This window comes from Daktulosphaira vitifoliae, unplaced genomic scaffold (assembly GCF_025091365.1).
Source record: "Daktulosphaira vitifoliae isolate Bord-2020 unplaced genomic scaffold, ASM2509136v1 Scaffold_4, whole genome shotgun sequence".
Taxonomy (NCBI): domain Eukaryota; kingdom Metazoa; phylum Arthropoda; class Insecta; order Hemiptera; family Phylloxeridae; genus Daktulosphaira; species Daktulosphaira vitifoliae.
In genome coordinates this window covers 14,975,574-15,002,886 of record NW_026099575.1, presented here as the reverse complement: position 1 = coordinate 15,002,886, position 27,313 = coordinate 14,975,574, and the positions used below count along the sequence as shown (strand labels likewise).

At 25.5% G+C, this 27,313-nt stretch overlaps 3 protein-coding genes across 5 annotated transcripts; 1 reads left to right on the top strand and 2 right to left on the bottom strand.

Moving 5' to 3' along the window:
- The first annotated feature begins 34 nt into the window (after positions 1-34).
- On the top strand, positions 35-7,137 carry LOC126904581 (uncharacterized). 2 transcript variants are annotated; one of them, XM_050683715.1, is made up of 5 exons: positions 35-174; positions 851-1,191; positions 4,300-4,514; positions 5,173-5,477; positions 5,641-7,137. In XM_050683715.1, the coding sequence occupies exons 2-5, from the start codon at positions 1,162-1,164 to the stop codon at positions 6,624-6,626; spliced, it is 1,536 nt and encodes a 511-aa protein (XP_050539672.1). In that variant the 5' UTR covers positions 35-174; positions 851-1,161; the 3' UTR covers positions 6,627-7,137. The 2 variants fall into 2 exon arrangements, with proteins under 2 accessions (XP_050539672.1, XP_050539673.1); XM_050683716.1 differs by lacking the exon at positions 35-174 and adding an exon at positions 335-461.
- Positions 6,733-10,290, bottom strand: LOC126904591 (homeobox protein DBX2-like). The gene is made up of 3 exons (XM_050683734.1): positions 10,070-10,290; positions 9,186-9,322; positions 6,733-7,301 (listed from the first exon to the last, which is right to left on the bottom strand). Exons 1-3 carry the CDS (start codon positions 10,164-10,166, stop codon positions 7,245-7,247), a joined length of 291 nt encoding a protein of 96 aa, XP_050539691.1. The 5' UTR covers positions 10,167-10,290; the 3' UTR covers positions 6,733-7,244.
- Positions 10,291-17,494: 7,204 nt separating this feature from the next.
- LOC126904586 (galactosylgalactosylxylosylprotein 3-beta-glucuronosyltransferase I) lies at positions 17,495-25,841 on the bottom strand. 2 transcript variants are annotated; one of them, XM_050683727.1, is made up of 8 exons: positions 25,603-25,840; positions 25,271-25,391; positions 24,718-24,770; positions 21,176-21,315; positions 20,919-21,078; positions 19,840-19,986; positions 18,884-19,177; positions 17,495-18,273 (listed from the first exon to the last, which is right to left on the bottom strand). In XM_050683727.1, exons 2-8 carry the CDS (start codon positions 25,299-25,301, stop codon positions 18,175-18,177), a joined length of 924 nt encoding a protein of 307 aa, XP_050539684.1. In that variant the 5' UTR covers positions 25,302-25,391; positions 25,603-25,840; the 3' UTR covers positions 17,495-18,174. The 2 variants fall into 2 exon arrangements, with proteins under 2 accessions (XP_050539684.1, XP_050539683.1); XM_050683726.1 differs by lacking the exon at positions 25,271-25,391 and having other exon boundaries at positions 25,603-25,841.
- Positions 25,842-27,313: the final 1,472 nt, after the last annotated feature.

Here is a 27,313-nt window from a genome sequence, read left to right as displayed (position 1 = left end):
AAAAAAAAAAATTTAACACTGGAAATATTTCTCTAATAATAAAGCACATTATGAATACTGTAATACTTTAAATAAAACTTCAGTTAGTTTTAGTTTTAATTTTAGTTATTAGTGAAGTGGACATAATGACCATACACACAGACCTGTTGGTCCATTGTGCAATCATCATTGGAGGTATGCACAATAGACCAAATCGTTATCACCGATTTGATTTGGTCTATTGTTATCATTGAAATTTTATTACATTATATCTATCATTATGAAATAAAACTTAACTTAATCAACTATAATTAAAGATTTATATTTTCGAAATTAATTTTTTTATCAGTTTTTTTGACACGAACTACTATGTAATAATATATAACATTTTAAATTATATTAAACTGAACAATTCCAAGTGCAATCAATTTGTATATTCCTTTTACCACAAAAGCAGCTGAATATGTTGACGCAAAGTTGCGGTTAGTGTTTGTATTTAAAAACAAGTTTTTGCTACCCACGAATTATACCATTCTGTTTTCTTATAACGCAAAAAAAAATTGAAAACTCTATTAATAAAAATACTAAAATTAATATTTAAAAACTAATTCTTTGTTTTTTGAACATTTAGTATAATTTTATAAAGAAAGTTGTTTAATAGAACTCTTTACAACTTAAGTTAATGGATTTATAAAAATTATAGGTTTTGATTTTATTAATTATTTTAAGGATCTTAGGTAATTATTAGTTTTATTTTCTATAATTTAACCTGATAAATAATTATAAATATTTGCAAGTTATAATAAGTAAAATTAGTTGTTTAATTTATAAAAAATAAAGACTAATTTAGTAAAAGTTTCTTATTTAATAGATTAACAACGTTCAATTTCGGTCTAATAAATGGTAGTGTAATGAAGAGTTTTAAATTCTAAATGTTTAACAATGGAGAACAAAGTGGTGTTTGTTTGTAAATATTTCGAATATTAAACTTTAAATTAACAGTATCAACATCAATGGCACCTATTGACCGTGACGTCAGTTGTATCATCCTTCTATCTTCACGGTAAAATGAGTAAGACCTTAAGATTCTCAGTAAATTATGTTAAGAACTAAAAACAGCCGGACACTTGTTTTTTGGCGCCATTCTAGTAATATCATAGTGCCAGACATTACTAACTGTGTATGAAGTCTTTACATTTAATAATATTCGTAGTAAGTAAAATCATATTTTATTAATCCAAGCCATTAAATTATTTTGATTAATTAATACTTAAATACATAATATATATCACTTAATAATATATAAGAACTTAACAGAAGAATTTATAATTTTCGAATGTGTGACAAAAATTTGAAGGTTTTTCTTAAGCTAAACACCATAAATTATGTTTAAATAAATACGAATAAATTGAATTACTTTTACCCGTCCCTTGTTTGTCTAGCGATACGGTATTTTTGTCCAAAATGATAAAACACAAGAAAATTACTACATTGTGATCATGAAAAGTCTTCATATTAGTGTCTTACACTTGTCTTTGAAGTTTCTAAATTAAGGAAAAACAATTAATTTATGTAAAATGATTACTTGTTTGAGGTAATAATCCTGAAATAATTTTCCATTCTTTATTTTTAATAATAATCACTTTTTTTATAACTCAGTTACGACATGATAGAGTAAATCATCCATAGTAATACATATTACTATGGATAATTCATTCCTAAAAGGAGTTAAATTTCTTCAATATTCCATGCTTTTGATAGGCTCTTAAAAAAATTTTAAAAGCGATTTATATAGTTATTCATTTACTAAGGTATCTTAACTCAGTTTTGATCATTAACTATTATTATGTGAATTTAGTATATAAAATCTATCCCGATTTATAAAAATATAATGACTTATATATTTATATTATAATTTATTATTTTTAATAATTATAATAAACTTTTTTGTTATATTTTTTATTTCTCTTAATTTTTATAACATAATCGTGTTTTATTTATATTAGAGTAAAAATCAGTATCATATTTATTCAATTTTTCAGTTACCAAAATTACTTGAAAACAATTTTTGTTATTAAAAATTAAGCAAAAACATTTGTTTTTGTAAAATCAATATATAATATCAAAATTATATATATGATACGAAATAATATTAAGTACGCTATACTGTATGTTTAGTTTAGTATAATATTATGCAATTTTGTCGAATTTATTTTAGTTTAATGGAATACGTAAATGCAATATTCTTGCCCATTTTTTATGATTTTCTCATAATTCAAAACAAAAGAGCGGTTTAAATAAATGTTTTATTGTAAAATTATTATTTTTAAATTATAAATGAGGGCATTGACGTTATTATTTTGCGTGTATTTTACGCCGTATTAATCATTAAACTTAAATTAAATTTTCTATTATAATTGTACTTTTGTCTGATTTTCAATATTTTAAATTTAGAATTATAAACATGAGTTGTTTAAAGTAAATTCACTAATGAATCAACGATTTGAGATTACTTAGTACTGTTGAGTAATACTTTATTTTCTAATGTTATACCGTGAGAATAGTACCATTATGCATACATGGTTGTGGCCTCTTTTTAAATTAAAGTGTTGTATGACCCTGTGATATTTTTATATCATTATTATTCTATTAAAAATAGTTATAACGGAGAAAATTAAAATCTAATGGGAAATTAATAAAGTATTATTAATGCAATGTCGTTTTTTTCTTAAATTACACTAGATATCTTTAAAGGTCCCCAGGTGAACTTATAAATCTAATAAACTCATCTAATCATAATAATTATAATACTGTTAACTATTTATTTTATGAGAATAATAGTTACAAATTGGAAAAGCCATTATTAATTTATACCGACCAATTTTATATGTCGTTTGTATTTAAATCCATTGAAATTTGTTCAGAGATGGACAAAATATTTGGTTTCCATGTTTGAGTTTACTATCCGATTAATCAGGTATGAAGTTAAGGTGCGGGATGACAAAGGATAGGTTTTTTCATAGATCCCACACAATAAAAGTCATTAACAAAAACGTCAATCAGTTGCTTGGATTCAATTCTGCAGTGATAAATTGTCCCATAATCACAAATTTAATTCTGTGAATAATAATTCAAGTATGTCTATTGACATATTTTCTTTCAAATAGAAAACAATTCACAAAAAAAAAAAATTGTTAAAACTTAATTAACACCATTCATTGTTTTAAGTTTATAGGTATTTTAAATTCTAAATGTTGTAAATATACAAAAACATCGTTCGCTAATAATTCTAATATTTATAATCAGATTTATGTATTTCAGATTTAGTTGTAGGATGGCTACATAAATTTTGGTGCTCTCATATTTTTGTTTTGTAAAATTTTTTAATAAAAAATTGTTACGAAAATTGATTTAGTAAAAATTCAAGAGAAAAAAATGCTCCCCTTGCAGACAATAATGAGTATACACAAAGGGAAATGAAACTATTAATTTATTTATTTATTGTCATAAATTTAAAGTTTTTGAAATTTAATTTAATTAAAGTAATCCTTCAAATACAACGTAAAAATATTAAATAAGAAATGTAGTTAAATGAGAAATTGTGCATATTTACATCTGTAAAATGTTTAAAATCTTTTATAATTAAGGCAAAATCAGTGATAATTTTGAGATTCAAAATGTTCTTAATAGTACTTACCTATACGCAATATTCTAATAATAATGTTATAACGTAATATTCAATCTTCACATTTTTCATAAACATAAGCCTAATATAAATTTTCGCGATCGAGTATATTATTTTATTTAGCTCAAACAATTATAAAATTCTTTCACATGAAGCATGTACATATAAATATATGTGTGATAACGTACATTTCTTAAAAATCTTGTATACTGTACTCAGTAAAAAAAAATAACAACTTCCTATATAAGTAAAGAAAAGATTATTTTTCATTTGAAGAATAAGGAGAAAACACATTTATTCTTTCATACAGTCAAGTGACTCCTTCTAAAAGATTTTTACTGAATCCGTGCCAAAGAAATTTTTGATTTGGCCTTGAAGTAATTATGATTTTGGAAGTTATTGAAATGTAATATCTTACGCCACTTCTATCTTAAGATTTAACAAGTTAAGAATAAAATGAAACGTGTTGACATTTTGGTAAAAATAATAAAAATCACACGCTCATGTTACGTGATACGTAAAATTACTGACTTTATTCAAGACTGACACAAATCTATAGTTTCGGCATTCAGTCTGCCACAATACGTTGATGTTAAGTGAAATTATGTATTTTTAAATGAATTTTTTTTTTTCAGAGCGATATGCCTTTTTTGATGCGATTGATTTTTGCGATTTTTATTGTTTATACAGCTGCCGAAGAAAAAAAAGATTCTGCTTTAGACAAAAGACAAGTACCAGTTAACGGCGATTTTACAGATAGATCATCAGACGGGTCTTATGCGTTCCGGTACGCAGACAGCAATCAGTTCCACACGGCAGCAGCAAATAAAGACAATGTAGTTGTCGGCAAGTACGTTTAAATGACTACATCACATTATAATATTATAATGTTGATGTTCTATTAAATAATATAAATTATTTAATGGAGTAACACTAATAAATGATAGATTTCACTCGTCCGAGATTAGTTAGAAATATTAAATCTTGATACCATTAAGTTTTAAGGGGTATTATAACATCAAATGATCTTTTATTTTATGGGTATATATTTTTATTAGATGATAATAATTAGGAGCAATGGCATACCGATATTTTTCAATTTAATGACTTATCTATAAATCATTTTTTGTCGTTTGTTTAATTGAAATTTAGGCTTAGTCTAATCAATGAAACGATAGGTTAAACTATTTTAGGTTCTCTAAAAATACGACTGATTAGAATTGTTTAGTAAAATAAATAGATTAAGTTTCTAGAACCTATAAATTTTAAATATACGAAAAAATGTTGACAAATATAAAGAAGATACACCGTGGTTAATTAACCTTATCATCTTTAATAACGATCATCAATGCAAATTTTATTAAGAAAAATGTACTAATAAAATAAGATTTAAGAAGTTATCGTACTATTTTGATTTAATTTGAAACATCTACATAAATAAAAGATTCAATAAACACACCTTTTTAAAAAAAAGCTTGAATTTCAAGTTAATATTTTGATTTTTACAGTTTTGGGTCTAGAAATCCAGAAACAGGACGTATTGGACAAACTTCTTATTCATCAGGTCCTCGCGGTTTTCGCGCACAGGGTCCAGATATTGCAAGACAGACAGACTTATCACAAATACGGTCTCCGTACATACCACCAGTTCCCATAGATTCTTCTAAATATGATCCAGCGTACGATAGATATTACGATCCAAATGAAGATGCGAGTTATAAGTACACTGTTCGAACGCCTACTTTATCCAAAGCGGAGACGTCCGATTCCAGAGGCCGTGTTATTGGCGCTTATTCGTATCTTGACGACGTCGGTAAGAAGTACTATATAGTATTAAGTATTATGAAATGTCAAACATTTATATAATTATAATAACTATAAATTATAATTATGACAATTTGTAATAAAAAACGCAATTTTTTTCAAATTGTTAAAAATATACATAAAAACTTTTTGAAAACAGAAAAATTTTTCAGGTAAACGACATGACGTTCAATATGAAGCTGGAGCCGGAACTGGATTTCACATAAAAACTGCTCATCCAGATTCGATTCCTTTTAATGGTGTTTTTTATAGTGGTCCTCCGGGTAAACCGGGTGGACTACCTCGTGGCACTTCATCTGTAGTGTTGGGAAAAGACGGTTCGTACGGGTTTACAGCATCTGGGCCGGATCAAAGGCGATCAGAAGTTAGTGACTCAAATGGACGTGTTCAGGGCTCTTATACATACGTTGATGATAAGGGAGTGCAACGTACTGTACAATATGTCGCTGGTTCAGGAATAGGATATCGTGTCATTAATAACTCGCCGGTTTTACAACAGTTACCGTTTCCTGCCCCATCTATTTTGCCCCCTTCATTATTAATTACCTCTACACTTTCACCGAGTAATTTTGAACAAGATTTATTCGGCTCGACATCTAGTACGACCTCGTCACCATCATTATCAAGTCCCAGAAGAGATACAGAAATTAATAATAGTTACAAAGGCAACGACAAAGAATCTGATTTTTTGTCGCCTGACAGTTCTTTGCCTTTAGGTTCAGCTTTTCCCGAAGATGACCCCCTGCTGCCCCCAAGAAAATGGCCGTTAGTATACAAAAATAAAGATGAAGAATCGTTTTTTCAATCATTAGAAAAATTTAACAAAGTAAAAGAGAATAGTCAAAAAACGCATTTAGCCGTACCGGAAAATTCATATGGGCAATTAAAACCGATAGTAGTGGATCAGATCAATTATGGAGAATATGGTGGCACAGACTACCAAAAACCTCATCACAGTAAAGATACGGTTGAATATGAAAACAACAATTTTATTGGATTTCCACCAGGTACTATAGTTAAAGGTTATGTCCAAAATATAGATATATTGCCATTTGGATACAGAGTGCCATCTCCTTCATATGTCTTTGAGAAACAATTTGGAAACACCGATGACATTCAAAATTCAGTGCAAAAATAATTTAAGATTTATAACTTTTTTATCATTGATATGATAATTGACAAAACTACCTTTTTAATGAGTATGTAAAAATATTTACTAATATAGTAAAATACAGCCGCGTTAATTAAATTTTCTTAGTTATATATTTTATTTATTATTACATTAATATAATCCACGATAAAAAATTATAAATTTTTTTATTTATTATTAACAACACTTTATTTTAAGAAATTAGTGGGATGAAAATTAGTGGTACAACTAGGAATTTTTTCGGGAGGAGTTAATTAAAAATAAAAAAAAATTGTTTGCCCATTATTTTTTGATAAAATTGATTAAAAAAATCTTCAACCAAACAATTGATTAAACATCGCAATAAATTTCAAGAATAGTGAACCATTGTCACAATTCCCTAATCTTCCTAGTTGCACCACTATATACAATTATGAGTATGTACATATAGTTTTAATCAAAACTAAATTTATTATTTTACATTGTTACATAGAAAAATTAAATATAAATAGTTACTTCTTACTTTTTCTGTTTTAAACTTTTACACGTGAAATTAACATTTAATCGTTATTGTTTTAATTAGTTATATATGATTTGTAAACGCATTATAATTTATTAATTATTAAGTTATGATCCAAAATCATGACGCCATTTCATCCTTCTATTTTGAAACCAAACTTTAACCTGAAAATTGAACTTTTAAGTTTAACCTAATTATTGTTAATATTAACAAAATTATTATATTAGCATCTTGCATATTGAAATAGCATATAATTGTTTGACGACTAATAAATTGTATATAAAAAAAGTTGGATTTATATACCAAAAAATGAATTTTTCTTCCGCATCTTTTTGTATATAAATATTTATACTTTTTTATATGATCTCTTAGTAGCCCATTCATTATACCGCCACTTCCGTCGAAAAAGGAAATATTAAATATTTAAAATATTTAATTCTTAAAGCTACAAATATATTCTGTGAAAAAACCACAAATATGTATTTTGACAACCAAGTTATCATCAGTGTTAAAAAATAAAAAAAAATAAGCTTAAGCACCTGTTTAAAGTATAAAAGATGGTTAAAACAGTAATTAATAAGTGAGAAATCAAGAAATATAAGAAAATAAATATAATTTTAGATAAAATAAAGATTATTTTATGAGAAATCGAGTGATTATTCCTAAAAGAATCATCCTAAGATATATACAGAGTGATTAAAAAGTAAGGAATTTTTATGAACAATGAGAATAATAGAAACTTTTTTTTAATTATTAAACACCTATATATTTATATATTTAAACTTAATTTGTACATATATATTATACACAGCATTGTATTCTTATTTTAAAGCACAGGCCAGGGATGTAATTGAACGAGTAGCGCAAATCTTAGAATTATCTTTTATAAAAACTAGACATATTTTATTATGAAGGAGCATATGTTAAAAAAAAATTTCCCTGCAGGGGACGTATCTTTGAAAATTTGCCAGTAGTGAAACTAAATCTCAATATAGCCTTGATTATACATATATATTCATTTTATAAGAAATTTCAGTACAAACTCTATTAACTATACCTGTTAAAACTAGAAAAATAATAGTATAACAGAATTTTTGCTTTAAACATACATTTGTAAATTTAGATATTATACAAAAAAATTTTAGGATTTGTAACTAAAGTTATAACATTATAAACAACATAAGATTTTAGATCTTTTTGAGGCTGAAATTATTTTTGATACAATGTTTTATATTTAATGGTAAAATAAGAATCTGTGTTCTATTTATGATAATATATAGAGAGTCTGTTAATATTGGGCTTTTATTTTAAATGATTGAATATGAAATATTAAGTTTTTTTTTTATTGAATAAAAATCAATTTTCACTACATTTCTGAGATCATTACAAATTAGTTTTTAACAAGGAATCGGCTTGCTCAAAGTATGGCCTGGTCGGCAAGAGTGCAAATTGATCGGCACCAGTTTTCATTATTTTTATTTTTAATAATTTTATTAATTATTATGACTTCGATTGTATTAATTCCTTTATGATAATTTATATTTTTATAGTATTAACATTATAACTACGCGTCAAAAATGTTTAGCTACTGGAAATTTATCAAGTTCTTGACTTTTAATTTTTCTTAAATGTTCTTTAAATCTACCCTTAATATTTCTTTTAGTTTGGCCCATTCACTGAAACACTTAACAAAGATTCCATTTTATATTTTAAAAATGTAATAAAATAGAAAGGGGGAACTATTTTATTTTTAAATTTACCTAATAAATCTTTTAAGTTATTACTCTTAGAACTCACTTATGTAATCCTGATGTTTTTGAAAATTCTAATTAACTTATTATAAATACTCTGATAATTAGTTATTTAATTACATTTGCTCCTTTTCACTAAAAAGTGAATTACCATTAGGTTTCTTTGCCAGAATAATTTTGTGGCTTTTAGAATCTAGTATTTTTAATTATTATTTATTTAATTCATTTTAGTTTATGAAATTCGACTTTGTTAAAATTATTAGTTATAAATAAGTTAATAGAGATAAATTAGTTAACCTGTGAGTCATTCAGTCCTAGCGCAGTGGCTAATTCTTTTCTATTAGTTTTGGTTATATACTTTTCAATCTGGAAATAATGTTCAAGCCACTCTTTTTGTTTTGTAGTGAATACAGCTCTTCCTCCTTTCTTTTTCTCTAGTATAAGTATAAAAAACAATATTTTTAAAACTTGAATTAAATTATGCCTTTTACAATTAGTTTTTAATTATTAAATGATTGGATTATTGATATAAACTAACAACTTTTATAGGACTAAAAAATTATCGTTTGTTCACAATTATTTTATCGAAAAAATTTTCAAATCAAGTTAATTTGTAAAATAAATAAATTTGAGAGGAATTTAATATTTAAATTTTTTTTTTCTTTGCAAATTATTTATTACTCAATTAAAGAAATAACATCTTAATTTTAAAATAATCACCACCTTATGTAACATAATTACAGACTTTAATAAATGAAGATTACGAGGGTAAATAATCCCCCAGAAACAGTGGTGTAGCAAAGGAGAGCTAAAGGGTCTGTATTCTTCTCATTAGTTAATTATTACTTTTAACAGTAGGTATATAACTTTGGCGCTAATAAAAGTATGATAAACCCAAAAAAAAAACCTTAGCCTCCCCCAATCATAAATCCTGGCTACGAATGAATCCACATTTTTTAATCATTTAAACAGTTATTCAACCTTATTATTATTATAAGACATCAATGATAAAATTATCATGAGAAGATATTTATATACACAATTAATTCGTACTCAATAAATATAAATTTGTTCATTTTCTTTAATAGTAGTACGTTTAAATATATTAATATTTATAATTTTGAATCAGTTAGTACTTTTATTGGAATAAATATTATATAAGTAGATACGTAAAAACTTACGTTGTTTATTGAAACAATAATTATCCAGTATCCGATCAATTCCAAAACTTAGAGGTTTAGCTGAAGCTTCAGAACAGTTAGTCTTTAGATTGTTCATTTTTGAACTGAAAAATACATTTTTTTTCTCAAAGTTTTTAGCAATCAGTCAATAAGTGTTGATAGAGTAGGGGAAGATAATAAATTTAAAATGGCTATGGTATTTGTCTGCTATTTTTAAACGTTGTTACTACATTGTTTACGTCCTCTGTGGTTTATATTGTTTATAAAATTATTGAACATTTTGACCGCGTATTAACACATTTTTTTTAATACGTAACAGTTGTGACCAACTGTTACAAGCAAAAATAAATCTGAACTACATCAATTATGTTCAACTGTTTTTTACAAAGTATAATTGTGAAAACATTGTGTATCCGGAAGTGAATTTCAAATACATAAGAGAAACATTAGAGTTATATATTAAACATCCAGAATCAATAAACAGAAAAAAATCAAGAGAGAAATACATATGCTTCTAGTAATTCTTGCAAGGATTACAGCATGTAACATCACTGTAACAAAATTATATTGTTATTAAAGTAAGTATTGTATACAATGCAACAATACTTTTTTTTTTCGATCCAATTGTTTTTAAAATTGAAAATTTAAACCTAAGAATATAAAATATGATAAGAACATGACAGTAAAAGATATTTTAAATAGTTAATACCGAATGCATAATTTCCCTGTGGATTGGGGATAAGAATACTTCCATGGCCCCTCTGCCAGTCGTAAGAGGCGGCTAATGAGGTTGTGTCAGGTGGACAGCCGGCGTAAAAATCTTTGTCAAAAAAAGTATGAGGATTCCTGAACAAAACTTAGGCGGATCGTGTCAAGTGGAAGTTTGGGATAAGGGTGGCCGACCCCAAGTAGTTGGGATGAAGGCGAGGAAGAAGAAGAAGAAGAATACCGAATGCATATCGTCATTTTTTCGACTTTTACAAATTTATCTACTATGGCATTGAGTTCATTTTGTTCACTAGTTAATATAAATAGACCTATCGTTGGTCTAAAAACATTTTACAATAATTCGTTGCATTTATTTCAGTTATAGTGACCAGGGCCGGGCCGATCAATAGTGGCGCTTCTGGCAAAATGAAAATTTTGCGCCCCCCCACCATAAAATAATTAATACAATGTAATCATATTTTATTAATTTTCAAATAATATCTTATTCCTTTAAATACTAAGAGCATATCTTTTGTCTCTTACATTTACATTTTACATAAAAAAAAAAACATAATTATTAAAATTTAACTTTTCTGGCTTTTTTGGAAGCAAATTCTTCAATTACTAAAGTGTAGTCCATTTTAGATGCAATTTCGTGTTCGATTGAAAGTATTGCTAAATTTGTTAGACGTTCTTGAACCATGGTGGAACGAAGATAATTTTTTATGATCTTTAATTTACTAAAACTTCTCTCGCAAGTAGCTGTAGTAACAGACATTGTTAAAAAAATGTATATTATATACAGTATATATATATATATAGCTATATCGAGTATCGACTATTAAATTTGATGGAAAGATAAGACTATTTTTAGACACGACGAGCCGGCGAGTGATTATCCGGTATTATTGTCGCCCGCAAATTGTATTTTTAAATTTGTTTATTACCTGGCGACTATGAGTTAAAGCGAAATAATTTATATCACTTTTTCCTCACAATTATAAATTATACTTACGGGCTACGTGTATAATTAATATGGACATTATTATACATTATACTTGTTTAATACTAGGTAGTTCACACTTTATAGTATCATTTCGGTAACGTCGTATTTCCATCCAATAATAGTTTTTAAATTATTATAATATTTTGGTTTTGATTTTTAAAATCTAATTTAATGACTTCATCAAATTTTGCGCCCCAATTCTCACTAGATATTTTGCGCCCCTGGCAGGCGCCCANATATATATATATATATATCAGAAGTATTTTTATGTGAAACTCAAGGGGCGGTATCTTCTTTCTTTGAAATTCAGAAAACATTTATTGATCACTTTTTTTATCATTACTTTTTAATAAAAAAAAACTTTAGCTTAAAGATATTAAAAGATATACTTTTGCAATATTTACGTTATTCAACTATACGAAATTATGAAATTATAGTCTAATATTAGGAAAAATAAATAATTTAATCTTTAAAAAAAGCATAGATTTGATTTTAAAATGATGATCGTCAAGAAATATCAATGAGATGGATTAAATACTCAAAAAACAAGTAAATTTAAATTAAATTGGTTCATAAATAGTGTAGCTAGTAAGGCAATCATTCCATATTTTAATACAAGACATGATACAGTGTTACAAGACGAAACATAATAAAATCTTGGGTGTTTTGATATTACTTAAGGAATTTATTAAAAACCATTGAAAAAATATAAAATTCCAGTGAAAATTGAACTTTATTAAAGAAATATCAAGCCGAGTACAAAGATTTCTGTTCTGAACATAGGAAAAAGAAATTAGTATTTATTATTTTAATTCTTTACCATAAAATGGGATTTCAAATTTAAAAAAAATGTTGAACTTTATAGATAATCGAAAAAGAATAGTTTTTATTAGCGTAATTTGCATGGAAGCAGTAGGGGCTTCAGTTTTCGCAAATGAACTAAAATTCATTTTTGAAAGGAAAAGAAGGGCAATAAGTGAATATTATAGAGATTATATTGTATTATAACTTTTTTTTTTTTTATATGCTTATTTAACCCAATAAGGGCCATAATGACCTCCTCCAAAAGAGGTTTCTTAACCATTTATACTCCAGGATGGGTGGTTAGTCCGTCGGCGGAGAGTGGGAAGGCGACACCAATGACTGAAGTGATCTCTCGTTCGGCTAATGAAGCCGTCCGTCACCTAGTTTTGAACCTCAGGCAGTGCTTGACGCGCACTGCCGTTACCGACTCGACCACACCGTCCCATATTATAACTTTAATAGTACTTAATCTATAGTCTTATTCTCCTTCTCCTTCCTCGCCTTAATCCCAACTACATGGGGTCGGTCACCCTTATCCTAAACTTCCACTTGACACGATCTCCCACATCATCTACGCTCACGTCAGCTGTCCTCAAATCGCATTCAATAGCATCCCTCTATCTCTTTTTTGGTCTTCCTCTACCTTTTCTTCCTTCAACATTCATTTCTATAACTGTTCTTACAGCTTCCGATTCTTCTCTCCTCATAACATGACCAAACCATCTAAGTCTATTTTCTTTCATCTTATCCACGATTGATGCTACACCTATACTCCTTCTTATATGCTCATTTCTTATTCTATCTTTTCTAGTCACTCAACTCATTCATCTAAGTATTCTCATCTCTGCTACACTCATTCTCTGCTCTACTTTCTTATCAACCGTTCAACACTGATCCATACATTATAGCTGGCCTTATTACAGTCTTGTAGAATTTACTTTCAGCCTCATTGGAATTTTTTTATCGCATAAGACGCCAGACACTTCTCTTCACTTCAACCCAACCGCACTTAATTCTATGTCCTTATATCCTGGCCCTTACCACCACTCTTTTGCACAACTGACCCTAAATACTTAAAACTTTCCAGCTCTCCAATCACGTCCTCGCCTACTGTCACTGGTCTCCTAATTTCATCTACCTCGTGTTCTTCATTGTCAAACTCGTACTCTATATACTTTGTCTTACTTCTACTTATTCTTAAACCCTTTTCTTCAAAAGCTGATCTCCATACTTCTAGCCTTTGATTAATTTCCTCCCTATTTTCTCCTATTAACACTATATCGTCAGCAAACAACATACACCACGGCACCTCTCCTTGTATTTCTCTAGTAATTTCATCTATTACTATAGAGAATAAGTAAGGGCTTAGAGCAGAACCTTGGTGCACTCCTACTCTTATCCTAAAACCTTCTGATACTCTTACGCTTTTTACCCTGATACATATGCCATCATACATATCTTCTATTATATTAATGTACCTTATTGGGACTCTTTTTCTCATTAATGACCACTTTAAATCTACTTTAAAGATAGTACTTAATCTATAGTACTATCTTAAAATTATGTTTTATATTAGCTTCGACGCGAAGCTTAAAAGATATTAGTTTTACCATAATACGTTTTTTCTTTTGTAACATTTGCGTCAAAATAATTAAAATATTATATAATTGAAATATTCAATGCCGAAAAAAAAAAAAAAAAAACCCTTATATTTTTCTATGAATTTTAAAACTGCTATAATATTTTAACTGATCCCAAAGAAGTTTTAATAAAGTAAACTAGAGACAGTACGCTTTCTTTTGATATACTTTTTATGAAAAACCTGAGTACTGAATGGATTTAAATAAATCACTCAAACATGCAAAAAAATTGTTCTACTAAATTTTTAAAAATGTTCTGTAAATTCTGTCAACTTTTAATCTATATGAAATTAATGTTATTGAATTATATTATATTAAAAAAAAAACTGTACCATGCCGATTTTTACTGTAAGAAATCAGCTACCAAATTAAAAAAAAAGTCTTTTTACAAAAAAAAAAGTTCTAGCTTCTACCTTAAAACAAAAAATATATCTATACTATTATATTGTATTCTTACAACTAAATTGCACAAACTTGGATCTCAATAAAGTGGCTACAACAAAAATTAAAAATACGTATAAATCCGTTCCTTATTGATAACTTATTAACTAATTATTGTTTTCTTTAGTTTATAATAATTAGTTATACAAAATTATATACAATTTATTTCTAACATAATTTTTTGTTAGAGAATATATATATATATATATAATATATATAACGATTACGAGTACTATTTACTCAATTTTAATTCTAAAATTGCTCAATGGCAGTTCTATTAAAAGTGGATTTAGATAAAAAAAATTAACATTAAAAATTTTGTATAACTTTTAGCTAATATAATAGTATTATCAAGACTAGGGACCGAAATTATTTTTTAAATTACGGTATAGTTTTGGTTTTTATTTTATTAATAATATAAGTTTCGGTTTTTAAATTTATTGATATTAAGGTTTAGGTTACGGGTTCGCATAATGACGGTTTAAAACAGATTTTAAAGTAATAAAAATAAATTTTTTTTTATGTGAAATAAAATTTCGGAGCGAGTTTCGTTATTAAATGACGTTTTACACAACCAATGGAATGGTAACCTATAGATACATTACTGATTGATCATATCATAAAAATGAAAATAAAAATTTCCATGAAAGAAATTTTAAGTTTAGTATTTACTCCTGAAGGATAAATATAAATCTATTTAATAATATATTACTGTAATTTTTTGAGCTAAGCAAAAATTTTATATATTCAAAACTTTTCCAAAAAACTAGTGTCATAATTTTAATGAGTCACTCTATACATAATGTTGAATTTTAATACTTTTTTCGTTTAAGCAATTCATTACGTAGATTTATTGACTTATTATTTGTCCTAAAATTAATTTAATATGAAAAATATACATATAAAACTTAATAAGAAACGAACTTTTTATAGAGTTAAATGAACTTTACCTAAAAAGCATATTAACAAGAAACGAACTTATTTTTTTAATAAGTATTGTCAGAGTCATAACATGATATTTTTTGATGAAAAAACATTAAAATAGGTCATATTTTCTACGGAAATCTACTCAATAAGTTTTCAAGTTACAATTATTTTCAATGATACTTAACTAAAAATTGAAAAATAATAACTACAATAAGAAATATACGAATGATTCATAAAAATATATTTTTCAAAAACTCAAACACCGAATTGAAAATTGATCTGTAATATTGGTTTTGATTTGGGTAATGGTTTATAAATTTTTTTTTATGTTTCGGTCCCTAGCCCTGAGTACAATTTGTTTTTATAAGATTAAATAAATTAATGTTATTGACATTCAATAAGCAAATGCAATTAATCTATTTATAAGTTAAAATATCGTACCTTTTTTATAGATATTCCTTTACATCGTTCATCAGAGTTTGTAGATCAAAATACAAATGCTCCTAATGCTATGGCTTTGCGGAGAACAGATTTTTTAGAATCTTCAAGTGGTAGCTCAGTTCAATCTGCTTTTCAAATGTCACTTACTGTCTTATCTTTCCTGGCATTTGGGGGGTACGTGATCAGTTTAATTGCGCAAAACATGCGAAAACCCAGTCAATTGGATGGTATGACTGTACCACAACCGTTGAATGCTATTGTTGTTAATCAAAATAGACGTCCATACAGACCAATAGCTGCAACAACGGTTAGTTTTGGTCGACGTAAACGCAGTTAAAGATATTTAAAACTTAAATTATAAGAATGAGAGATAATGTTAAAATTTATACATGGTTTATACTTAATTAAGAAAATTTAGTTTTCATTGTAATGCATTAATTCTAAGATTTGGACAAGTGCGTACATTTCTGAAAATAAAATGTAAAGAAAATAAGCCAACCTTTGAAAGTACAAAATCTAAATATATGTATAAATATTTATTTTTAGTTCACAAAGACAATAATAGTTTTTTTATTGCTATAATTAGTGGTGTGGTGTATTTAATAGAGGCACAGAGGCACGAACCGCCATCGATCTGCAATGCTGATGTAAAAATGTTTGTTGATTTTTTTGTTTATAGTCTATTCAAAATGAGTAAAATATTTTCATGGTAGCTTGTCACTTGAAAAATTGTATTTGTGCCGCATTCCTCAATTTATACATATCTTACTACAATAGGCGTAAAGATTTTAAGATAAATTAATTAATTTACTAAAAACATAGTTAATTATCGAAACCAATATTCTCATAAAGCATTTGCGTTCAACATAAATGTTATAAACATGAGTTTGGAAAGGTAAGATAAAACATATTTTTATTTCTTAAATTTCACAATTCATAAAATTTAAACTTAACTATTAGCCTGAGTTGATGCGAGTTTTAATACAAATAAAAAGTTCAAGTTATTTATTAAAAACTTTATTAACACTAACTTCATAAAAATTAATCTTCAGTTAAAAAAAAAAATAATGAATTTTTCATATTATTTTGATGGTTAAAAGTTATTTTAAAAAATGTACAATTGTATCACTGATATATTTTTTAATTTAATTCTTGGAAAAGTTAACCGGTGACTCTTTCCTAAGTACATTTTTGCGTTTATGATCGTCCTTATTTCCTATTACTACTAAGGTAGCTGCTTTGGTTACAATAACTTATATCAAGTTAAAATACATAGGGAAAGAGAGAACTTCAAAGATAGTACAGGAATTAATAAGGTAACTAGCTGAAAAAAATGTTTCTAATAATTTGAAAATTTATAATTCATTAATTATTATATGTTGCTTATACACATAAAAATTTAGATATGTAAAAATTGTTTAACATAATAAGAGATAAATAATTATAGCAATATTTAAATATAAAAATATTTAATCACAAAATATTAAGTAATAACTGTTCATATTATATTTCAATAAAAAAATATCACAAGAATTTTCAACTAAATATACTAGAAATGTGAAAATAAAGTTTAAATTCAAATATGTATTATTTCAACTATTTGTAGGAAAATATATCCTATGAAATTTTAAAAATTAAAAAATAGTTAATTTTTTTAACAGCATCTAAAATATAATAAAAAAGTAAACAATTAGATCTTATTATAGTATAATAGTATTTACTTGAACTAAAAACATATAAATTAGTATAAAAGTAAAAAATGCATATGGTTTAGAATAATCACAAATATCTTTAAACACTTTTTATCAAATGTGTTTTTTGAATCCACACATTACATACACTATAAGAAAACAAAAAATATATAAGTATGAATATTCATGGTAACATAATGAAAAATATAAAGTGCTACGCATAAAACAAATACATAATACAACTAAAAAAAAAACGTATTTATTAACAAATAGTTTTAATTTGAAAGTTAAAAAACGTTTAGTTTCACTCATCTTAAATTGAATTTATTTTAAGTGGATTTAAATAGAACAAACTTTTTTTTTTGTGTCAAAAGAAAAATGTTTTATAAAAAAATATTTCACTTTTTAAAGTTATAAATCGTGAAAACTTAGTAAAAATATCACTTATCAAACTTCAATATTCATGTCTGATCGTAATCCTTGATTCCTCAATTTTTCTTCAGCTTTTAATATTGGTTCTTCAGTTCTTGTATGCCAGACATATACCTAAATATATTTTAATTCATTTTTTATAAATGTTTAATTACATATAATTAAAACTTAGTGATATAGAATCAATTACTTTTTAGGTAAAAAATTAGTTAATTTGATTTTATATTTATTCAATGATCATCATTTCATTATATTTTCTTACGATTTTTTTATAAATGAAAAATTTATAGGTGTCAAATTAATTATGAATTATTAGAAAAAATTTAAATTTTAAGCTGCCATTGTCTAAAAAACAAAATTTTCATAGAGGTTTACCCTACCCTGCATCAAGTACCAACCATGATCTAATAAATATGTTTATTAATATACTAAACATGTAATGCGTATTTGATGTTTTTAATATCCTAATTACATTTATATAACTTTTTTGTAGTAAAATATATTTTCCTTAGAAGTCTTACCATCAAAATTAATTCATGCAATGTAAGATTAAAAAGGTTCTTATATTCACAATTTAAACTAAAATTACTTTTTCAAGGGTAAAATTTTACCCATCTAAGAATACAGTAACTAAAGAACTTGGTAGAATATTAATATTAATACATCTATATTTAATACAGTACATTAATATTTCATGTAAAATTTAATTATATTTTTATAATACCTTAGTGCAATTATCAGCTAAAGGTTCAAGTTTTTCTTTTGTAATTACTTGTGATAATATAGCACTTTCTTGATAACCCCGACTTACAGACCACGAAAATAATACTTTGGGATAACTAAGAAGTAATTTTATATTGATAGCAAAACCTGCCATATCAACAGGAAAAGGCCGTTCAGGTCTCCATGCACTATTCCATCCAATTACTTTATTATTTATATCAATCAGTGGTTTTTCAACCAATAGACCGCCAACTAAACCAACTGGCCAAACACCAACACCTTTAACTAAACGTATCTAAAAATAATAAACACATAATAATGGAATATTTTATATAGAAGAAATATATAATTTAAATGCTATAAAACTTAAATAAACATTTAATACTATTTAATGTTCTTTAGAATTTTAATTAATAGTTTAATCTGAATTTATAATTTAACATAAAGTTCAATAGAAAATGAGTCATGCCACAAAGTGTAAGTACTAGGGTATGATTCTATTACTTAGGATTTGTAGATTTCCTGTATCTTCTACAACAAGCATATTTTTTTAGAGAATATGTAAAAAAAAAAAGAATATAAAATAAATTAATAATATTAGTTTAATGTGAATATTTAATTTTGATTCTTGATAGATAAGTTATTTATACACCAGAGGCTTATTGGATAAAAGAAATACAGGTTTATAGAAAATACATTTAAACAATGCATTTTAAAGTAAAATAATTTATAAATTTAATATAATTAAAAATTTATATAATTTAAATAAATTATTTATATAATAATTACTAAAAATTATACAGTATATTTCCACTATATTAAAACAGAAGATGTCAGAAAATTTTCTCAATCATAAAATATTTTTGATTTATATAATGAAACAAAAATTATTTAATAAATAATCACATGTTAATTATTAGATGGAAAATAAGGTAAAGATTAAAGTACTTTAATTACCTCATTAAATAAATCAACACTATATGTATTATCATCATCAGCAAAATAAACAATTCCATTATAATTTTTTCTATTTCTCCGTTCTCTTAACCACTCTAATGCCAAATTTCTTTGCTTTACTCCTCTAGGTTTTTTCCATTTTGGTTCCTAAACAATTGTAATTTTATAATAGTTATATATTTATTTAATAGTTAGCATTTGTATTAAAACTTTTTGGTGTATATTTTCTTGCTTATAGCTCTGTTCAATTGAATAATATATAACATTTCACTGTTATTAAAATAAATTCTAAATTATTGTATTTTGGATATTTAAATTTTATTTCAAAATTCAAGTTCAAATAGACTTTTTCTAATTTCAACTAATTTGTAAAAGAAAATAACTACGAACAAATAAATAATTTTCATTATTATTATTTATAATTTTTATCTTTTAAATTATATAATTTTCTTTTTCTATATTTTATAGAATCCTGTTTTTCAATTTCCAAAAAAAATGTATTTGTTAATTTTTAACACTTTGTATTTATGAAACCCACTATTCCTTCTGCCCAGGTATAAATATGTTAATATATTTTATAATACTAGTTCATAAATTGTGACCGATCAGTCATTTTCTTAGCTAGATCCAAGGCTAGAAACCGAAATAATTTGGTTTTTGGCTATTTATTTTATATATAGTAAATTCTACATATAGATACAAATCAATTTTTTGTTTTGTACAATTTTCAAAATTAATTGTAAAAAACCAAAAATATTATAAGACTGCCTTTGAAACATTAATTGACTTCAAAAAAAAATAAAATCCAAAATTATATTGTATATATTTTTTTGTTTTATATAGATATTTCCAGAGTCATAGTTAAACAATTAAAACTAACGTGAAATTTGAATAAAAAAAAAACATGTTGATAATTAAACAACATAAAAAAAAAATAACAATAATTCATTGTTTTTAATTTCAAAACTACGATTGTAAATACTTTTTTTTAATTTTTAGGGCCAATCAAACATACTAATAATGTTTTATCTATATTGATGTATTCTTTTAAAAGAAATTTACATATTAGAAAAATTTACTTTAAGTTTTCTCTTCCATTCTACTGGAGTTGCAATTGATAAATGAGTATAATTCAAATGACTTTTTAAAAGTAAATCAGCTACTAATGTTGACTTAGTTTCAGCATCTTCAACGATAATCCAATGAAAATTATTAATTAGTCGAAATGTATTAGATAATCTACAGAAATAAAAATAAATTATTAGTTCATAATTTCAAGTCTTCATATGTATGTATGTATGTATGCATACATTTATTTATTTATAGATTTATATACCTAGTTAATTCTGCTTTTTGAACAGGTCTTTTATATGTTGGTGTAATTGCATATATTATAGGATCAGTTGGATTCCATTTATCACAAATACTTTCAAATTTTACTTTCAAAGCATTATAGTTACTAGATTTTATTTTAAGCTGAAAATCATCAAAAAAATAGTAACCATTTTAAAAGAATTGTCCAATTAAAAAAAATATTATTATAGAAAACTAAGAACAAAAATAGATTTAAATTAATTTTTTTATTAAATTAAATTGATATATTTTATATAAATATATTAAAGATAACATCAATAAAAAAAACATGTCAGCAATAAAATTGTTTATTAAATTTACTTAAATAAATTGATTAAATAATGAAGTACATGTTTTATATTATATTGTGTTATATAATTCCAATTCTATTTATTAATGTGTGTTAAAAGATGATTATCTTAATATTCACTCCTTTTCATTTAATAGCTCATTAGGTTTGCTTCAAATAAAATTTAAACAAAAAACTTATTTAGTAATACATTACTAAATACTACTATAATACTGTAATTCTTCCCTTTCTTAACAGTTACTATTTTTGAAAATCCAATCTCTTTCCTAATCATAGGAGAGGGGGTTTCATAAAGTAGTGCTTACAAATTTAACTTTATCAACTTGACTTATAAAACTAACATGTAAAACCTGACACCTTAATTAATATAATATAATATATACTATACAGAATGGAACAGATCTAACTGACAACTCACATAACTTATAATCATTACATTTTATACTTTTTTTTTTTTTAATCAATTTTTACAATATGGAACTATATTTAAAACATGTTTTATGTTATTTTTCACAATTACAAAACATATTTTAAAAATTAATTTTTTCATTACATTTTTTTTTAAGATTTGAAGAAAGCCATTTTATAGATAAATTTTAAAGAAAAATTTTGTTACCCAAAACTCTTATTTTAATTCAGTAGTTACATTTATACAGCATTTTAAATTATTTAAATTTTGATTTTTTATACAAATTTCCTATGGTATCAAATGTTAGTCCATATTATGTAGTATGTATGGAAGTAAACACTTATTACGTTATTTACTGGTAACAGTATATGATTTCTTTTTTATAGTATATATAGTTATATAATATAGACTCTTAATGCTGATTAAAAATTATCCTAAAGACTGGTTTTGGTGTAAATGGCTGATTTTATATTTCATCAAAATATTATTATAAATGTTTGGAAAATATATAAATTGAGATAAATGTTTTTTTTAGATATAGTATTTTTATACACATATTTTTTAGCATTGATGCGAAGCTGAGAAGGTATTAATGTTACTATGATGTGCGTTATATTTTTTAATCTGTTACCACTTTTTCTCAGATCACACCAAACTGATTTCTTTCAATGATACGTCAAAACAAAACAAATAATATCTAGTCGAAGACATTACTCTCAAAAATTGAAAAAATTTCCCTGATTCCCCATAAATGGGGGAAATCTTTAAAAAAATTACAAATTTAAAAATCAGTAATTATTGACATTTTTTCATTTTAGCTTTGATGCGAAGAGTAGAAGGTATTAATTTTACTATGATGTGTTATGTTTCGAACTCTATTTTATCTTCACAGTGAAAATGACAATCGTATTCTATTTTTGTGCTCAATTTTATATTTTACATTTTTAATTTTATACTTTTATAACTTTTTGAAAAATGTATGGATTGTTCCATTTTTTTTATAATAAGTACTAATATAGTAGTATATATATATATATTATAGTATATATAGTACTTCTATATATACTTCTTTATGCAACATACTTTTTCCTTTATACAGGGGGGGTTCAAAACTTAAAAATGCATATAGAAGTAGAACTTTTTCAAGTTATTTTTAATTTAGTATATTAATATAATATATTCATATGTAACCTAATAATCAAACATAAATATTTGTTATATTAATTAGATGGATTTCGTTATTATTTAGGCCATATGCAATACTAATTGTAAATTTAAAATCAACGCAAAAATAGGTTTAGAAAAGTGTATTTTGGTCACAAATGAAAATTCCTTGTAGACCATTAAATTTATTTATTAATAACAAACATTTTTCATTTTTTAAATATTGCATCAAGACCTTCAACATTTATATACATTTGCTATAAAAGTAATAACTACTTTATAATGTCTTTGTAAAAATTACAATACTAAATTATTAAATATCCAATTCATACTATATTTAATTGTTATGATGAATATTTATTCATATATTACACTTTTAAATCATAAAACTTGTAATCAACATATAAATAAGGAAATAGATCATGTTGCTTTTGGAATAATCCATCATTTTTTTTAAATTAAACACTATATATAGATTTGCATTAAAGCATTTTTATGATAGTGATATAAATAATTTCTAAAAAAAAAAATTTTTAGTTTCATCTATATCAACATACTATATAACATACTATATCTATATCAACATACTAAACCAATATGTTTACCCAAAGCTGATATATCCTATGCAAACCACCCCCATCGACCTTCTTGATAAAAATTTTCTCGAAAGTGTGGATATGCTGGTAAGGCAAGGAACCAGAGAGATATGTGGCCTTCCCGCTGACACTCCAATCCCGGTATATTATACAGGAAGGAAATATCGGGGCCTCGGTATGTTAAGAGTGACGTGGGAGGCTTCTATACAACATATCGCCATCGCCCAAAAGCTAGCGCTCATCCATGATCCACACCTACTAGCAGTTCGTGATTTATGCCAGGAAGAAACACAGTCTCGCGCACGCTTGGGTCCCGTAACCGGCCTAAACCCGCGTGCGATTCGCACTGAGCTAAGGTGCAATGAATTCAAAAAATGGAAGGAGCTAAGACAGAGAGGAATAGGTGTACTATGGTATGGCAGCTGTACTAAAACTAACGCTTGGTTATCAAAAAAAGGCGGGCTCTCAAGCGGTGAGTGGACGAACGCCATCAAAGCGTCAATGAACTCGATGTCTAACCGAGGAACAGGAGGTAGGAGTGTCGGCAATCCCCATTGTAGGAATCTAGCCTGCAATGAGAATAACATAATTGAAACCTTGCCCCACATCCGAGGATCCTGCCCCAAGACTGAACTTCTTCGCAACAATGCCCATCACAAAATTCGTACCACCTTGGCCAATTTATTTAGAGCGAAAAACTTCGAAGTACACGAAGAAGTGTGCTGTGTAGCACACAATGAAGGGGCAAATCAAAACAGAAGAGNTAATAATGGATTTTTACAATTATAATCAAATTTTATAATACACTCAATTAAATACAATTTTTTAAAAACTTTTTAGTTAGTTTTTTTAATTAAAGTAAATTTACAAAATTAATTAAGTTCTGAATATATTAATTATAGAAATTAAATCCTGACATGTTTAAAAACAAAAGTTTATATAATATAATTAATTAAAAAAAATAGATTTATTCTAAATTTTTTATATATAATTAGATTATTAATTATTTAATACATTTTTTGACATAGTGTAAAATAAAAAATTACCTTAAGTTGTGTTTGATCTAAAATTTCCTTTAACGCTTGATACTGTGCTGCATCTAAAAAAATGTTTATGATAATGAAAATAATCAATAATATTTAATGCATCTCAAAATAAAATTTTAATTTTTTAAATACCATTCCCAAGAATAAAAGTTCATAAATTGCAAGATTTTTTTATACCTTATGGATAACAGAACAAATAGACCTCGCATTATATACAATGATCAAAACAAAATATGCTGAGTAATTTTTTTTTAATTTAAAAAATAAATAATTCAATTTAATGATATTTTTGAAAAACTATTAAAATTGCATAAAACTTCAGCCTCTCAACACATTTTTATGAATATGTAAAACAATCATAACCCTGACTGCCAAAATTAAAAAATAGTCAGGCTACTTTTTGTTTTTTAATATTGAATACATTATTGACACTAACAAACTTCTCTATGTAAATTGTAAATAAATTTCAATTGAAACATAAAAAATCTGATAAATTTCGATCTTAAGTTTACAATGTCTAGTCTAAGTAAAAAATAAAATGTTTAAAAATCACCTTGTTCAAAATGTATGGGCATTATACACATTGCTTGGATATTCTATTACAATGCTCAATTTTTTTACTTTACAAAAATACATACATATATATTCATTTAACTTTGTGATTTCATAGACACCTAAAAATTTTGCAGGAAACTATATTCTATTGCTTTTCACTAGAAATGCAACACTTGTATGTAATAAATTGAATATATTGTAAGATATCTTCTATGCTTTGCAACAGTAACCATGATAATTAATGTTCAATAATTTTTGAGGTATCAATAATTGTTTTTAAGAAATCGAGCAAATTATAAAATGAATTATTCAAAATAAAAATTCACATACCTCGTCTTTTAATAGTTATTACCCATAAAATGAATAAAATAAAAAAACCGAAATATAGAATAGTTCGCTTTTTATTAAACATATTTTCTATAGTATTATACTTGTAAATAGTCATTTTCATAATTTTCTTATGTACTTAAACACCATAATATATTATTATTATCGTAGCATTGTATTTTGGTATTTCGAGTATTTTTAAAAAGTAACATTCAACATATTAAATTATTAAATAGTAGTGTTCTATTTAATAAAGATAATAAGGAACTTACTATCTATGATAAATAATCAAGTTAACTATTGTCATTTTATTATTTTGATATATGTTTACTATAAAAACATTTTGTGTGATATCATTTTTACAGTTAACGTGGTAACAAGAAGTTCAAAACTCGTATGTATCATAAAATAAGTTGTTACGATTTATAAATTTTATGCATGGTAACATAAATGTGAGTGTTAAAGCGAAAGTACTGTAAGTCAATTATTTTATCCTATAAAAAATATTTATAACGAAGTAACAGAAATTATATAGAGGGTTAATAAAACATTGAACTTATGTTAAAAAACCAATTACTCAAGTATCATTGGTTCAATGTAAAGCCAAAAACATACCAAACAAGTTAATGCTTATTCCAAGTTTTAGCAAATGCATATTTTTATTGGTATCTCTTAAAGCATTCAAAATAAGATTTTATTTTATTTCACATTTTACAGATGTCATATACAGATGTATATATGTACGAAATTTTATTTTGCTAAATTTGCATGTTTACAGTTATTTGTGCTATTTTGCTAATTTATAGTTTTATTTATTATTTTTAGCTAGATTATATATATATATCTGAAATAACCAAAATTGTATTGAAAAAAAAAACGTGAGAAAAGAAACAAGCGGGTGATTAGAAAAACAGGGTGTTCAGACCTTTTATAATGTGCCATGAACGGTATAAACAGGGATTGAGCGTCTTGAATGTGTCATGTTTTTTAATAGACACATTCAGTCATCAGTCTGTATTCCAATCAACGCAAAACAGTTATTAGTTAATTATTAATTTTAATTAATTTATAGTTAATTTTCTACAATTTTATGTTGATGTATTAGGTCCTAATATATTTTTAATCGATGCAAGTGTATTGTTTTGTAAAATTTGCGAAATTAAAGTTAATCCGACAAAAAGTTCAAAGATTTGCGTGAGTCTTATTTACGCTAACATTCCTTTAAATAAAATAGAAAATCGAAAATTAAAAAGATTTTTGGAAATGTATACAAAAAATGAAATTCCGAACGAATCCGCGTTGCGAAAAGGATATGTAGACGAAATTTATGACGATACTATGGACGATATAAGGAAAACTATTTCAGACAATAATTTTGGATCAGTATCGATGAGACGACAAATGTGATGCTGTTAGTATTAAAGACGCCAAAGATTTTATCATAAAACTTGAACTAGAAAACAACTTAACGTATATTAAGTGTAACTTTGCTACCTTAACCTTAGCTATTGAAAAATTACAATAACAACATGACCATTATGAGATTCAATTAAAATTGTTAAGGATACCCAAAAATCATTGGAAAATCTGAGTGATCCAAAAGAAAACGCTATTTAAAATAAGTTTAATAAAATATTGGAAAAAAATGTTGGTCTCGCGGCATTAATAAAAATATCAAAAGTTCTAACTAGTGAAGAAACATCTAGTGAAGGAA